Source organism: Chionomys nivalis, chromosome 15 (genome assembly GCF_950005125.1).
Source record: "Chionomys nivalis chromosome 15, mChiNiv1.1, whole genome shotgun sequence".
NCBI classification, from domain to species: Eukaryota; Metazoa; Chordata; class Mammalia; order Rodentia; family Cricetidae; genus Chionomys; species Chionomys nivalis.
The window spans coordinates 50093319-50109743 of NC_080100.1; the positions used below are offsets into that span (position 1 = coordinate 50093319).

At 43.4% G+C, this 16425-nt stretch overlaps 1 protein-coding gene across 1 annotated transcript in view; it reads left to right on the forward strand.

Annotated features, from left to right (window-relative positions):
• Aggf1 (angiogenic factor with G-patch and FHA domains 1) overlaps positions 1–9317 on the forward strand; it is a 30431-nt gene extending 21114 nt beyond the window's left edge. Inside the window, exons 12-14 of the mRNA XM_057789648.1 lie at positions 2469–2596; positions 4168–4267; positions 6127–9317. Coding sequence (XP_057645631.1) covers positions 2469–2596; positions 4168–4267; positions 6127–6327 — 429 coding nt within the window. The 3' untranslated portion in view covers positions 6328–9317. The remainder of the gene's footprint in view (positions 1–2468; positions 2597–4167; positions 4268–6126) is intronic.
• Positions 9318–16425: the final 7108 nt, after the last annotated feature.

Here is a 16425-nt window from a genome sequence, read left to right on the forward strand (position 1 = left end):
ACTGGCAAAGTTCATCAGTTGCTTTCTTCTGTGTCCTGCAGAATGTCTGGCAGACTCTTTCATGAAGCAGGGAATCCTGAAGGACCATCTCACTTTCTTTTTAGCAAGTTTCTCAGTCATTTTTCTGTGGCTCCTACATGTCCAGTTCATACAGAATACCATGAAGCATTCCAGGCTTGCCCAAATGGCTAACAAACTCCATAGGAGCCTCTTTGATGCCCATCCTCTTGAAGTAGACTGGTGCTGCCAGAATCAGACATGTCTCACTGTTGAGAAAAGTCTTAAGTTCTTAAATCATTTTAAATGCCATATTCTATAGGTCTTTAAAGTGTTGAAGATTACCTATCTAACTGAAATATATCTCTGTATATCTAGAAAACTTAGCTAACGTGACTACAAATTTGACTATTATAGAAGACTGTTGATCTGTATTTTTTAATTACACGTTACATTTTTAAATGAGCTGCATAAACACATACCTTAAACAAAAATAGAAATATACATATAACAAATTGACCTTAAATTTGTATCAATAAACCAAAGTCTATACTAATGTAAAGTATTTATTTCTATATCATACCCCTCTTTCAATGAAAACATTTACAAACAATCGTTTGGGGAATTTGGGCATAATTTTTCCAAAGTGCTTCCAGCTGTTTGTTGGATGAAGTATTTTTAGGGTTCATGGAGACCTTTTGGGGTCTTGTCCTATCAAATCACATTAGCCTGGAAGGAATCCACAGGTTCTCATCCTCTGTGGAAACAAAAGCAGATCCTCTTTTTCAACGTAACATATCCTTAGACCCAAATTTTGAAGTTAAGATACCTTTATGTTGGATTAATTTATCAGCCCTCAGAAACAAATGTCTCTCTGCAGTCAAAAAATTTAAAGAAGACACAATAATATGCATAACCCAGACTTTCTGTGCATTTTCATCTTTACATGGCTCATTTTTCTTTACTCCTTCAATCTATGATTATCTGTACTCTTATATTACTTTTATTGTCTCTTTAAAGACTTTGTTTTATTTTTTAAAGCTATTTTTTATTACTGTCTATACTGTTTTTTCTCTCTCCCCCGCCTACTGTACATTTTTAAAACATACTGTGTCTTGTTTAGAGACCTTTTATGTCTGAATCTGTCCTATTGTGTATCTGAAATGTTTTTCTGACAAGGAGCTTTTTGTTGTTGTTGTTGTTCTTTTCTTTTTTGTTAAGTGGGCATGGCTAGGACCACCTCCATGGCCCTGCCTGTTTCCCAGTCCAATGTGGTAGAGAGCAGAAAATGGGACAAAGCTAAGAACTCAAAGCCCTTCTTAGGGACATATGTCTCCTGCAAGGCTCTGCCTGCTAAAGGTTCCATTACCTCCCAAACAGCACCGCCAGCTTGGGACCAAGTGTTAAATACATGAGTTTGTAGGTGTGGGGGCAACCCTATGTTTAAAAAGAAAAGAAAGGTACTAGATTTTAGCAGACACTTTCCAAAGAAGATACTGTTGGAAAGTAAAGACAACCCCCCCCCAAAAAAAAAAATCAGTAAGCGATTACTACAGTGAGATATCAGTGAGCATCTATAGAATGGCCGTACCAGTCATTCACAGGGTGTTCAGGAGACTGATGCTCTTGTATGGCTGGTAGGAGTGTTGAATGGTGCGGTTACTCTGGGAACAGTGTGGTAACTTTAAAAGTTAAAAGGGCTGGAGGTGTATCTGTCATTCCAGCTTACAGTAGTTTTCTACAGAGCCTGATAGCAAATGTTTGTTCTTGTGTTTTAGTAACACTTTCAAACTGAGAGAGATTCAGATGTATTTTAAATATGGATAAACAAACCATGCTGTAGTCTTATAGTGGAGTACCATTTATAAAATGCAGGGACTGTTGAAACTGGGTGTAACCTGGATGCTACTACCACGCCTGGGTGCATGCACCTTTACCATGAGCCTGCCGTGTTGTGTTAGGTTCTTTGGGATCCCTAGAGAAAGGGGGAAATAGATTTTGTTTTTCTCAATCCCAGGGGTTCAGGCTTTATTATTATGAGTGCACACCTGATGTGTATGTGGGCATGCGTGCCACGGTGCCTTGTGGAGGTCAGAGGACAGCTCTGTGAAGGTGGTGCTCTTCCATTTTCATAAGGACTAGGAATGGGTCTCGAGTGTCCAGGCCCCGGGGCAAGTGCCTTTACCCACTGAGCCATTGAATACAAGTTCATATGGCCATAGGAGGCCACAGCAGCAAGTGAAAAGTAGACTGGATTTTCAGCATATTATTTCCTTGTTTTTTTTTGTTGTTGTTTTTTTAATTTTGTTTTGTTTATTTTGTGATACAACTTGAAAGCATGTTTAATAATGGGCGGCATAGATAGCCACTTGTTTTCATTCATGTCTGGAGAGATGCCATTGAACCATAGTTACTAAATTATATTTTTATTTGCTTTCTTTTTTCTCAATCAATGGTTTGTGATGGTTAAGAATACAGACTACGAAGATGAAAAAGCATTGAAGAATCCAAAATATAAAGACAGAGCTGGAAAACGCAGGGAGCAGGTTGGAAGCGAAGGGACTTTCCAAAGAGATGATGCCCCTGCATCTGTTCTCTCGTGAGTGCGGACTGGCACCTGTGTGATGGCTCTTGTTGAGTTTTTGACTGACTAATCCTTTTCTTATGGTAAAGCGTCTTTGATAATCAACATGAAAAATGTGATTTTGAGGACTATAATGTGACCACACTTTGTATTAAATTAGCTGTATTATTTTTTATTCTAGATTGAGTCAGATTGAATCTTCCATGCAGAAATGAAAATTATAAAATTGTGATTTTTCTCCCTTGTTCTCAGACTGTACCACTTGTACACACCAGGTTGTAGCATGAATAATGAAAAACCAGAGACAGATACTGGGGTTCAACCTGAAGATCAGGAAAACAAAGCAGTTAGCCACTGACTCTTACCTCTATCTCAGACCAAAAATAGGTGGTCCTGCCTCCATGAATCTTCAGATTGAGTCTGAATATCAGACCTGTCTCCTCCTGTTATATATTCCTCTCTAGTGCTGGGATTAAAGGTGTGCACCACCACTACCTGGTCTCTATGGCTAACTAGTGTGGCTGCTGGGATTAAAGGTGTGTGCCACCACGGCCTGGCCTGTATGGATGATTAGTTTCACATTCTGAATTCTTCTCTTCAGGCGAGCTTTATTTATTAAAACACAATATATACTGGTATAAAGTTTAAATAGTTACATTGCCAGAACTTTTCCTTTACAGTGAGTAGAAAGGGATGTTCTGCTCTGCATGGAATCAGTTGATGAAATGCAGTGTTACAAACTAGATGCAGCAGGCAGCAGGACAAACACGGTAACAATAGAACATTTTTTACGTTGGAGAGCATGAAGATTACATTAGATTTAAATTAGACGGAAAGAGTGATCAACTTAGCCTGCTTCACTTGATACATTATAAAAGAAGCTAAAAGTCACTCTCACACAGTGAGACAGTCATAAAACACAAAATCAAAACTCTCCCATTAACAAATCCATCACACAGAATGCAAGTAGGGAACAAAGGGTTCTGTTTTCCCTTTCGTTGCTACGTTCCTATGTGTAGAAAGTCATACTGTTCTGTGCTGGCTGTTCCAGCTTGTGGAACTGTGGAAATCCAGCTCACTGAGAGTGCACGTTTCATGGACAAGAAGTGCAGAAGTGTCAGTAACCTTTGACCTGTGCTAATCCCTGCCCTGTTCTCCTTCCTAAAGTCGATCTCTGTCTGTCCTGACAGCAGAGCTTCCACGAACTCGGAAGCTTTAAGTGAATGGAGCAGTGCAGTATTGATGTGGCATCTGCATTCTTTTGTCCAGTGTGGCTTTGTTTGATACAGCTTCCTTTCATTGCCGTAGAACTTCCTTTATGAATTCCTCAGTCTGTCTGTGTGTGGGTATCTCATTAATATGAGTTGCTTATGATTTGTTGCCATTAGGTTTGCTTGCTTGCACTTATGTCATTACGTGCATTTCCGTTAGTTACATCTATGGAGTAGAATTTGTGTCCTCTACTTTATGAGTTACTATCAGTTTTTTAAAGTAGCTGTACCAGTTACTTTTAATGCATGAGTTTATTGTACATATGGCCTTAAAAGTCTTTATAAATCAGTTACCATTTTAATTTTCCTCTACAGTGAAATTACAGACAGCAACAAAGGCCGGAAGATGTTGGAGAAGATGGGTTGGAGAAAGGGAGAGGGCCTGGGGAAGGATGGTGGAGGAATGAAAACGCCGGTAAGATGTGTTTTCTTAAATCCTTGACTGTACATTGCCGGGCTCTGGGGCTATAGTAGTAATCCAAAACAGAAATGATTAAGGCCTTTATTGTGTTCTTACTTAACACGTGGGTTTTGTTTTGGGAAAGCCTTATTAGATTTTTTTTTTTCCTTAAATCAAGTCTGTTAAGTGTTACTTCCTGAGTCAAAGGTTTTCTTGTGCTTTTTAGTTGTGTGGGTTTCTGGGTTGTTTGTTTTACCATGTTGGGTGCTAAACCTAGGGCCTTAAACATGTTAAACAAGCTCTCTTGCCAAGCTACTCTCTGTCCTTTTAAAATTTTTAAATGACATTCTTCCTAGTCTGGTGCTGAACATTGCAGGACCAATTAGTGTTCGTTTCCCTGTAGGCGGATTCTGCATTAGCTGAAGAATCTATTGTGCTTAAGCAATCCAGGGCTCTGTATAAAGAATAATGTCTAGAAAACAATGCATCAGTTAAATTCTGTAGTCCCATAGTTGATAGGAGATAACAGTTTTCTTTAATTCTCTCTCTCTCTCTCTCTCTCTCTCTCTCTCTCTCTCTCTCTCTCTCTCTCTCTCTCTCATACTTTTGACAGTAGAACTTTATGTAGTACTTGATAACTGCCGGAACAGATAGACCACCAGCATGGATATGTATCAGTTTTCTCATGTTTATTGTAGCATGATGGGAAGAATGTCTTATTAGACCCTGAGTATGTATGGGCCTTATCACTGAGTCTTTGGGCGTGTTTGAAGTTATATCATTTATGTAAGGTGGGGATGATAAGAACCATGTTCAAGGGTGTCCTGTAGGTAAAGCCCTAAACTTTACAGGCACCCATCTAGTAGCTTCCTAACATGAGAAGCCCTCATCTCCTGATGGAAATAAACAGCAGTCAGATTGATTCTCTTCATGGCTCTGGGTGCACAGCCCTGGACACTGAACCCAGAGCCTTGTCCATGCCAGGCAGACACTTGTGACTCCCAGGCCTCCTCTACCCATTTTAATGCTTAGTTTTGTACATTTACTTGGGTGAGGCTAGGCAGTGGTTTAAATAGACCGTGGCCTTTAGTTTTGATTAGAATGGAATGATACACTCTGTACCGTTCCGGTGTGTCCCTCCTGTGTCTGTGGACTGAGCAGTCCAGTATAGCTATGAATGCAGCCGAAATAAAGCATAAACTTACATAAAACATAATGGGATTTTTTTCATCACAATTAAAAAAGTCATGGCTGTCTAAGGACCATTTTTTAAATAGAGTTAGCTGTACTTAGGTCTGGCAAGACAGTCAGACACAGTGAGTGAGCTTAAGCTCCGTGGGAAATAGTGTAGTAAGGAGTCCGTTTGCTTGTTTGTCCCGGCCACCCAGAACCAAAATAACCACACAGAACTATTTTAATTAAATCACTGCTTGGCCCATTAGCTCTAGCTTCTTACCGGCTAACTCTTACATCTTAGTTTAACCCATTTAATCTGTGTATTTCCACAAGGTTGTGGCTTACCGGGTAAAATTCCCAGCATCTGTCTCTGGCAGCTCTATGGTTTCTTCCCTGACTCTGCCCTTCTTTCTCCTAGCATTCATTTCTGTCTTCCCTGCCTACCTATGTTCTGCCCTATCAACAGGCCAAAGACAGTTTCTTTATTTATTAATGGTAATGACAGCACACAGAGGGGATTCCCACATCAAAATAGTGCATATATTCCTATATGTGTTCATGCATTTGACATGTTTTCCTCACATGAACCTTTAATAAGTCAAAGAATTATAGGAAGACGTCTCTACCCAGAGTGGCCCATAGCAGGTTTTGGTGTGTTTGGGTTCTAAAATAAGTTCTTTGTTCAACTTTCATAATAGATCCAGCTTCAGCTTCGACGGACACATGCAGGCTTGGGTACAGGGAAGCCGTCCTCAATTGATGATCTCCACTTTCTCCAGAATAAGAGCAAAAAGAACTGGGACAAAGCAAGAGAGAGGTTTGCAGAAAACTTCACAGATACTAAACCTCTGAAAGATGCACCAGGGGTCGTGCCGTGGGTGAAGGGGACTGCAGAATGAAGGTCTGTCACAGGAAAGACTGGAGCTTTGAAAAGAGTTTGGAAACTTTTATTGTACAAACTTGGGTCCCCAAAATGTCAGTGACAGGGGGGAGCTCGTCAGATGGCCCTCCTGCTCCACACACGTGTGCTTTACAGTTTGTAGAGAGCATTTTCCCTACCAAGCAGGAGCTGAATGAACTTATGCAGGAAGTGGACTATAGTTCACGGAGCACAGGTGGAGCTTGTCAGACTTTGTTGTTTTATACTGTCATTTACCATACCTGTAGAGGGCCACTAGACATGTAAGCAAAATCCAAGTGACCAGTAATGACTTCAGTGTACATTTGTCCTGTCTCCCTGTGCCCGTTGTTTTATAATGCACAGACAAGAAATTCTATGTGTGTACTTGTTTACACCTTTAGAACTTAGGTTTTTGTTTTTTTTTAATTGAGAAACCGTGAGTAGTGGAGCATAATCTCATCCTGAAATAACTGCAGTAAATTAAGAACTGATGAGCAGGTAATGTGTTGTAGAAAATTAGTCTCAAACTGTTTTCTTCTGTGAAGAATGTTGGTTTTACTATATATTCAGCATTTGCCTTTGGGTTTTTCCTAGCTGAAGAAATATTTGATAGAGACTACTGGGTGTCTATTGGCGTATTCAATGTGCTAGCATTTTTAGTTTTGATAAACACCATTGCAGGCAATGGGATCGTGCCAGAGAAATCTAACAGCTAGTACAAATGATCACTTAGCCAAGGCTTCAGACACAAACATTTCCTGGAAATGTCTTCAAATGCAATAAAAAAAAATTTTAAAGACTTGATTTCTTGAATAAATGAATAAATATTGGTCTTCTTTGTATATGCAACCAACCAGAATTGTCCTCTTTGCACTGGTGGACCAATGGCAAGAGGAAAAACCTTTGTCTCATTCACAACTGTTCACTGGGAAGTTGATGCTGGAACTCTCTCTTTTTTTTTTTTTTTTTTTTTTTTTTGGCAGTAAGTATAAACCGTAGCTCCCATCTGCAAAAAAGAAAAATATCTTCAAGATTCAGAACAAGTGCAAGAAATTCTGGTAATGAAAGAGATACAGTCATAGAAATAATTCATAACGAAAAGTTGCCCGTGGATCTCACCCCCTAGTGGTACAGGGCACGTGGGGATGGGCGCTGAGGAGTCAGTTATGACTGGAGGAGAGAAAGACCAGTTGACAAGGCCCCAGAGGACTGGGTGGAAGAATTTGGCCTTATAATTCCTCATTTGGATACTGTTTGTGTGTCCTTACACATGCATGCATGAACATGTATGTGCGCGCACACACACACACAACTTGGAGGCAGCAGGAGTGCTCTGCTATTTCTCTAGAATAGAAATCAGAATTATATTTGGTGCTGGTCTCCCGAGCTGGCGGCAGCGCTCGGAGCAGGTTTGCCTCTGCTGGCTCCCCCGTGAGCGCAGCGGATGGCCATTTCCCGCCTGTAGTCTACTTTGGGGGCAAGTGCTTTTCTAGGAGTTTTTGCTAAGAAACTGGAAAACTAGAAAACAGTAGTAGAAGCTGAAATGTATGTGCATAGTACTTGCATTCTTAAACCACTTGGCGGGTCTAGTCTAAAGCTCAGGGCCTCACTGTGTTACTGATGTACTGAATAAATGTCTCTGTCTGGAATTTTATCATACATGTCTATCATACAACAAAAGAGATGTATGTGTAACCAATTGGTAAACTCAATGTAGAACATGTGAGCTTCTATTAGCTTAGAAGAATAAATGTGAGCTATATACAATTTGGATCTTGCATAAAATTGTTTTAAATGCAAATTTTAAGTAGTACTTTATTCACATTATACAGATTTGCTCATTTACATAGTAGCTTTTAAGTTCTTGTTTAAATTGAACTACAAGTTACTGAATTTTAATCAACATCTTATTTTTGTCCAGAACATGAGAAATTTACAGTTGGGGACTGAAGAAGCCATCCACTGTACCAGAAATCATTTTCTGGTATTGAATAGCTAATGGAAGCTCTCCTCAAAAAGAGAGGCTTTCCCCCAGCGTTTGAAACAGGGTTATTCCAGCATTTCCTCTTTACTGATTCTGAACTTGAGATTGCTCCACCCAGCTCCGAAGGCTTCCAGGTTTTCTTGTGAAAGGGCAGGCATTAACTGGGCGTGTTTCCCCATGGCAGCAAGGAGTAGAAATCCCAAACATAGGAAAACAGAAGGCATGAGGAACTTTGTAAAGTCGTGGAATCGAAGGGGTACACACGGCTGGTGCTAGGGAGCAGCGTTAAACTAGCCCCTAAGTTGTCCTTAGGGACACATGGACACAATCTCCCAGGAACCTGGCTCACCTTCATTTCTGCTCTGAGTCTGACTCGGAGCATTTCAGAGGATACTTTGGGTTCCTCAGTGAGACGGTGTTGTGTGTACCTGCTCATCAGGGCCCAGGCCTTGCCCGCTGCCTCCCTGCCGTGTCATATTTTTGGCTTGTGGTAAAGTGACTTTTGAAACTCTGGGCATTGCTGTCTCGGAGGACTATGTACATGGGAAAGCACGGTACAAGATGACAGCCCTTTTCTGTCAGGAAGGCAAGTGTCCTCAAGTTAACACTGCCCTCTTCTTATTATACCCAAGAGACTCATTCAAAGCAAGGAACAGGTGGTCACAGCTGGCTTAAGCCAATCATGAACCAACAGGTGGAGCCGAGCATGTTGCTGTTGGAACACAGTGAGGTTCCGTGGGCAGCGAAGTGAGGCGGTAGATCTTGAGTAAGCAGGTAACCTAACTCTCCTGAAGTAGAACCTGGGGTTGGTTAAACTGTGGTGCAGCCTCACTGCCTTGTTATCCATTCAAACAGACTCCTGTGCACTGATAAACATTTGGCTGGGCTGGAGAGATGGCTCAGTGGTTAAGAGCACAGGCTGCTCTTCCAGAGGTCCTGAGTTCAATTCCCAGCAACCACATGGTGGCTCACAACCATTTGTAATGAGATCTGGCACCCTCTTCTGGCACGGGGACATGAATACTGGAGGCAGAATGTTATATACATAATAAAAGTAAACAAATCTTAAAAAAACAAAAACCATTTGGCAATGCTTTCTGACCTTTAAAGGCAAGTTGTAAGATGTGCGGTCACACATGGATTTAGCAATCCAAGGAGGAGGCAGACTTTCACTTCCTTTTTACTCTCACTGTGTGTGAATTCAATCTAAGATCTCATGCATGCCTGCACAAGCGATCTACTGAGCTGCACCCCAGGGACTACTGAGTTAAGCTGGGAAGGGGCTTTCACTGGATTGCCCTTCCCAGGGTGACTGGTTGATTGGAGGCGGGAAGAGGGGGGCTGGAGACTTGGAGGGTTCGTGGGTATTGCAAATCCTCTGCCTACAGCCAGTGCTGTTCGGTGCTGGAAGGCAGGAAACCTTGTTTGTGTTTCTCACCATAGTTTTCTTCAGCGCCTAGTTGAGGGTGGATGCTGGGCAGGTCCTTAGTAATTCATGGCTGGAATGCAGTGCGCTTTGGCTGTGTATTGGGGACTGCATTAGGCACTTAGCTTGTATCATACCCGGCTCTTAAAGAATTAGAAAACCCAGGCTTAAGAGGTGGTTTTGTTTGTTTTGGGGGTGGGAGCTGGGGTAGAGCTCAGCGGTAGAGTCCCCAGCATCCTCTGTATTTAAAAAAAGAAATAGAAAAGGTAGGGGCTTTATTTTGTTGACGGTCGAAGCCTGCTTGCTGGAAGTGGCAGCGACACCCCATCCTGCTGGCTGAGGATTCCTTTAAGTGGGTAGAAATCTCAGGTGCTGCAGCAAGAAATATGTCAAGTGCTCTCCAGTGGTGACCTTTGACTGGTAGCAGTGAGCCGCTGGAGTGGCCAGGCAGAAGCCGGGTCACAGTCCCTGTGCACTCCCTCCCATGTCTAACCCTGCGGTGCCAGTGTTAACAGCTCTTAGTCTGTGGTCTGAGACCCTGGGTCCCAAACGCTTCCCAGCTCCCTGGGTCTCTTCCGGCACGGGGCTGGCAGCTTTCCTTCTCTGACTCAAACAGCTCCTCATCCTTTAGCCTCAGCCCCCACTTTCTTGTCCTCTCTCTCTCGATTTCCCTTCTTGCTCTGGCCACTCTCAAACTGTTCAGCCACTGGCTCCAAATGCTGCTCTTTATAACTTCCACACTGCGGCTGTTGCTGGGCCAACCAGGGTACAAGCCAGCGTGTTTCAGCGAGCTGGTGGAGATACCGGTGCCCGGTGCCTCTGCTGTGGCTTCCCTCTGTCCCTCCTTCCGTCTCTCCCTCCCTTCTTCCCCCCTTCTCCCCCTTCCATCTCTCCTTGCTACTAGCTCAGACTACACAAAGTAGGTAAGACCGTTCTAAAGAAAAGCCTGTTGTTGGGCCTACTTTGCAGCAGCAATGGAGGCAACAAAGGAGCGTGCCTCTCAGCCGACCGGCGGAGTGAGTCTGAGCTGCCTGCTTGTGTAGCTAGGGAATGTCTGTATATCACAGTTTGTTTTGGACAGTCAGTCACATCGATGCTTTGGATTTGGACCAACCACAACCTTGTTTCTAGACACCGGTTGAATCTACCTGTTCGACCACCAGGGGGCGTGCTGCCTCTCTGGCCAAGGGGGAAATAGTTGCAGGATTATCGTAGAGTTCTAGTCTTACGGCAGCAAGAGTCTAGCACAACTGTTTTGAAGAGCCTGGCTGAGGTTAGCGCTGCACCCACAATACCACCATCAGGAGCGATACCAATAAGTAATATGCCACCTCTGCTTTGCCTGTGTCATAGTCAGGGTTACTATTGCTGTGATAAAACACCATGATTGAAAGCCCGTTGTGAGGGAAGGATTTGTTCAGCTTACACTTCCACATTATAGTCCTCATAGTTTGCTAATCCTGCTTCCTAATAGAGCCTAGGACCACCAGCCCAGGGATGGCACCTCCCACAACGAGCTAGGTCCTCCCCATCAATCACTAATTAAGAAAATGACCTACAATCAGGTTCTTTTGAAGGCATCCCTTAACTGAGGTTCCCTCCTCTCAGATGACTAGAGCTTGTGTCAAGTTGACATAAAACAAACCCCACAGCTTTGCCTTATTGCTTAGCGGCCACAGCGAGGAAGAATCAGCTGGGTCACTGCGTGCTTGTCCCAAGGTAGCTGCGGACTATTCAGAATGGCTGGTGCTGGCATGCGGGTGGTCCCAGTTGTCTCTTAGAGTGACAGTAGTCTTTTTCTCAAGGCAGCCAAAGCAGCAAGAGAGGGTCTAAAGGCTGCTAACTAGGGAGTCAGACTGCCCCATCCCAGGCTGTCTGAGATGACTGTAGGTAAAGGTACCCCTGCCAAAGTTGATGACCTGAGTTCCTTCAGGACCAACGTGGTGGAAGGAAAGCTCCAGCGCTGGTGGGTTGCCCTCTGGCCTCCACTCTTGCACAGGTACGTATGTGAATGCCCACTAGGTGAATGATACAGCAACGGAAACCTTTGTCCTGCTCTTCCTTAACACGGTGCCCGATCTGCAGGAAAATGGAATGGCAGAAGTATTTACAATAAATAGGAACTTAACTCATAATTAACACTAGTTATTTTAACAGATCCTAACCATGCTTAGTGCCTGGCCAGTGGCACAGGGAGAGGTATACCCCCCTTTGTGTGTCTCTGCAGAGCTGGGGTTTAGTCTTTGTTCTTTTCAATCCTCAGAGGGTTTGGTAGACCTGGGTTCAAATTAGGGCTCCAGTCCCTCTGAGCTGAATGACTGTTGAAAATGTATTTCATCTCTGCGCCTGTGATTACTGGGAAGTTAATGAGATGGACCTCTGTGGTACTGCATAATAAACCCTCGATTGGTCGGAGAGTGTTGGCACTGTTTCCTTCTGTGCTGCTGATCCCCCAGGTGAGTGTGTGTGTATCTGTGCCTGTGTCTGTGTGTAGCAGCCCTGGAGTGGACATGTGGTTACTGGCATCAGGGGAGATTCGAAATGGGGCTAAGACATTCACTTCATTCCCCACAGAGAAAGGTAGTAGGTGTAGACACTTAGGTGCAGACAAGTCTTGAGTTAGGAAATGCGTTTCTTAGTGGACCAAGTAGGAGGTTGGTAGGTAAGATGGGGAGAAAACTCAGAAGTTATTGTAGGTGATCTTTACCATCGTCAAAGGAGGAGTAGATTTGACAAGACTTTAGGGAAAAAGAAGACTGTAGAAACTTGTGTTTCAGCAGCATACACTGAGAGACACAGCCCCGGGGTGCATAGCTCAAACCAGGTATTGTTTCACGTTCTTAGCGAGGCCCCAGGAACAAGGCACACGGACAGCCTGCTGCCTTCATGGAGCCTACGTTTATTTTCAGCTAGAACTGGGCAAAATGCAAAGGCCAAATGACCCGTGAAAGGCCTGATGACGGCATGGTTTTGATCCAAAGAGTTTCCATTCATATTCAGAGTTTTAAAGCTAGATTTCTGGGTGCGGGCAGGGGGTGAGGAGGAGTTTTATTCCTTTTTCATGTTTTCAGATCTGTCTTCAAATCTACTTAGAGGAGTCTTAGGAACTTTGTCTTTAACTATTCTTAGTCATCCTTTTGAGATTTGAGACACAAAGATGACAATAAAATCTTGCTGAGGCTGTGGCCCCTCTTTTGATGGTGCAGCATCTTATCTTACTGCCTGAGTGCAGCGACAGCAGCGAATACATCGGGTCACACCCTTCCCGATCTAGCAGTAGATGAGGGTCACAACAAAAATCAAGACAGAAACCGTGAGTCAGGCTGCTAGATGTTGATGCTGACTGAGACAGTCCCTGGAGGCCACAAAGGGGAACAGGAGAGTGGGGAAGGAAGCCCATGTGTACGGATATAAGGATGTCCCTGTCTGCTCAGGGAGAAAGTGCTCGCAAAGTTATTCTTTGGAGAAGTGAGCTCTCATCATCTGTGTGAAGTCGCCATGGCATAGTACCGCTCAGTGAGCAGAAGACAGAAGTAACTGGCGGAATGTTATCAGATGTATTTGAACAAGTGAGAGTGAATTACTTAACTTCCCATTACCGGCAGACTCAAAGGTTAGGAAGGTCACCGGCTCATTCACCTGAACATTACTTATCTTGACCAAAGGCCCATGAGAATCATTCTGAGAGAACAAGGCTTTCATTACCGTTTAATGCTTCTTTCTTAAAGCTCTATTTTAATTCGATGAAGTCTGGTCTCAGAAATATCATAATTAAGGTTTTCATAAGAAACATTTAATACTGTTTAAGTACATAATGACTGCTAGCGTTCCATGTCATAAACCAACTAAAACGGGCTTTAATCTCTTCTGTAACTATGATGCCTTACTTAACCCTAAGGCACAGTGCTGCCAGGTCCTCTTATTAGTCACACGAAAGTAATTATAATGGCTTCACCATCATTTCATCTTGTTAGTCGGAAATATTAACCTGGCTAACCATGCGCCATAGTGGGCTCTAGCACTATTTTTAAATATGAAAAAATTTTCTTAAAGATGCCTATTTGCTAACTCAAAGAATGTCTTTAAAAATGGGCTAGAGAAACAACCTAAATGCCCCTCGACCAAAGAATGGATAAAGATGTGGTACATTTACATAGTGGAGTACTACACAGCAGAAAAAAATGACATCTTGAAATTTGTGGGCATATGGATGGATCTAGAAAATATTTAGTAAGGTAACCCAGATTGAGAAAGACAAATATAATATGTACTTACTCATAAGTGGCTTTGAGATATATAACAAAGAAAACCCAGCTTATAATTCACAATCCCAGAGAACCTAGACAGCAATGAGGACCCTAAGAGAAACATACATGGATCTAATCTACATGGGAAGTTGAAAAAGACAAAATCTCCTGAGTAAATTGGGATCATGGGGATTGTGGGAGAGGGCAGAAGGGGAGGAAGGAGGAAGGGAGGGGAGTGGAGAAAAAAATATATAGCTCAATAAAAACAATAAAAAATGGGCTAGATCTGGCGATTGCTCTGAGAGGTGTTTGTAAGCAGGACATACTTTTGAAGTAACTGTGTACTCTCCCAGGTCACTATGTAGGGACGACTGTAAGGCTTGTTGTGTGACCTGCAATCACAGATAACAACTTTGATTGGAGGGAGCTGTTCCTTTGGGGTTGGGAAGGAGAAAGACTTTGCAAACTGTTTCTGAGCTTGTGTCCAGCCTCCCTCAAGAACCCGCTCCTAAGGAGCCTGTCCTTCCTGAGGACCTTAGGATGGGGTTTGAACTCCTTTTCAGGTAAAGTAAGAGATGAAGTTCTAGTCCTTGGGTCTAACCTTATGTCAGCATTGGTCTAGTGTCTTCCTCGCCCCACCCTTGGCTCTATGATGGCATCGTTTCTAAATGCAGGTAATAAAATCCAGTTACCCAAGCAACTGGGTCCCTGAACTAGCAATTGTCACTCTAGTATCTTGTCTGTCACCGTAGTGGATGAGAGCCAAAGGGATCTTACTTAGGTCGTCCCATCCATTTTCCAGGCAAACGAGCACATTGAGGAGACTGAAGGGTACAAAGTCTTAGAGATGGAGCTCCTGAATCCGTCTGTCCTAGCTTCCTTCCTGTTGCTCTGACAAACACCGTGACCAAAGCAGCATGCCGAAGACAAGGGCTTATCTGCCTTTCCCTTCAGGCCACAGCCAGTCCTTGAGGAAGTCAGAAGCAATGCTGCTTGCCAGCTCACCCAAGGGTTCAGCCTTTGTTAGCTCTCTTACACAGCCCAGGATCGCCTGCCAGAGAATGGCGCTGCCCACAGTGGACTAGGATCTCCTTTGTTAAGCAAGACAGTCCTCAACAGACATGGCCAGTTTGAGCTGGGTAATCCCTTAACTGAGACTCCCTTCTTAGGTGACTCTAGGCTGGGACAGGTTGACAAGGCTAACTAGGGCAATGTCCAGAAGGAGAACAAAAGAAATCAGCAAAAGGCAAAACCAGACCAAGTGTTCGTGACTCCAGTCTGGGTTTTTAAGGGCACAGCAGTCACAGTGGAAACTCAGCCCATGTCAATCAAACCCAAGCCAAGGATGGCAGTTCTGGTGGTATCATTGCCCTGCTTGTTTTATGCTCTTGTTTCTCCACCAGTCTCTGACACAGAAACACCGCAACAGGAGAGAGTTGTCATTCCAAGCACCCACATTCTCCCCTCTCATTACAGCACCAGGGTGGTGCCATCGGCAAGCCCTGTCACCTTAGACAGCCTTACTGATACATGCAAGACATGTTCTGGTTACCAGAAAGCAACGACAGTTCCCTGTGAGCAGTCTGCCCTGGTAAGAGTGTTGACCCAATCCCTGACCCCACCTCTGAGCTCTCAAATGCCACCTCTGCTGATTCCAGAATGCCAAATGCCATGCTGCTGCTTGTCCCAACAGGACAAGCCCTCATGGCTTGCCAGGGGCCCTCAAGGCCAGAGGCAGGATGCCCATAGAGGAGGCTGGAGATAGGTGGCCCGCCTCTGCCGCCTTCTGCTGAGTGGTCAGCACACTTTCCTCTTCTGTCAAATGATGGCAGAGTAGATTAGGGATGTTTTTCTCTCTAGGCTTTTTTGGAAATTGAGGCAATATACACCCTTGTCTTTGACTAAGAAAGTCGAGTGCAGAGGGAAAGGATTTGCTTGCAAATGTAGATAATTTGTAAGTAAGGTTATATATATATATATATAGTGGTTTGGTATAGAGAATTACAATTGTTGATGCAGAAAAGGCAGAGTTAGCATCTTCCCTGACTCCTACAGCCAACACCCAGCCCCTCCTGGCTCCTGTCCGTGTTCTCTATGGTAAAGACTAGAAAAGGATAATTCTAAAAGTGGCTCCTTTAGTTTGATAGCTCTGAACATTGGGAAGACAGGAGCAAGATTTCTCAGAGTCGTCTTTGTCTAAATATATCTAAAATATCCAAATTCAGATTTCACATCCTGATTTAATGTATCTGAGGCTAAATTCCAATCATTGGGGAAAATGACACTGTTATTAAGCTTACATAAATATTGCAAACGATTAGTGAAATGTTGGACTCTGGGACTTTCTGTCTTAAACTGTGACATGACATTCAAGCCAGCTGTGTAAAAAAAAAAAAAAAACGGGAAGTCTTACAAAATATTCCCCGTGACAAGCAACAT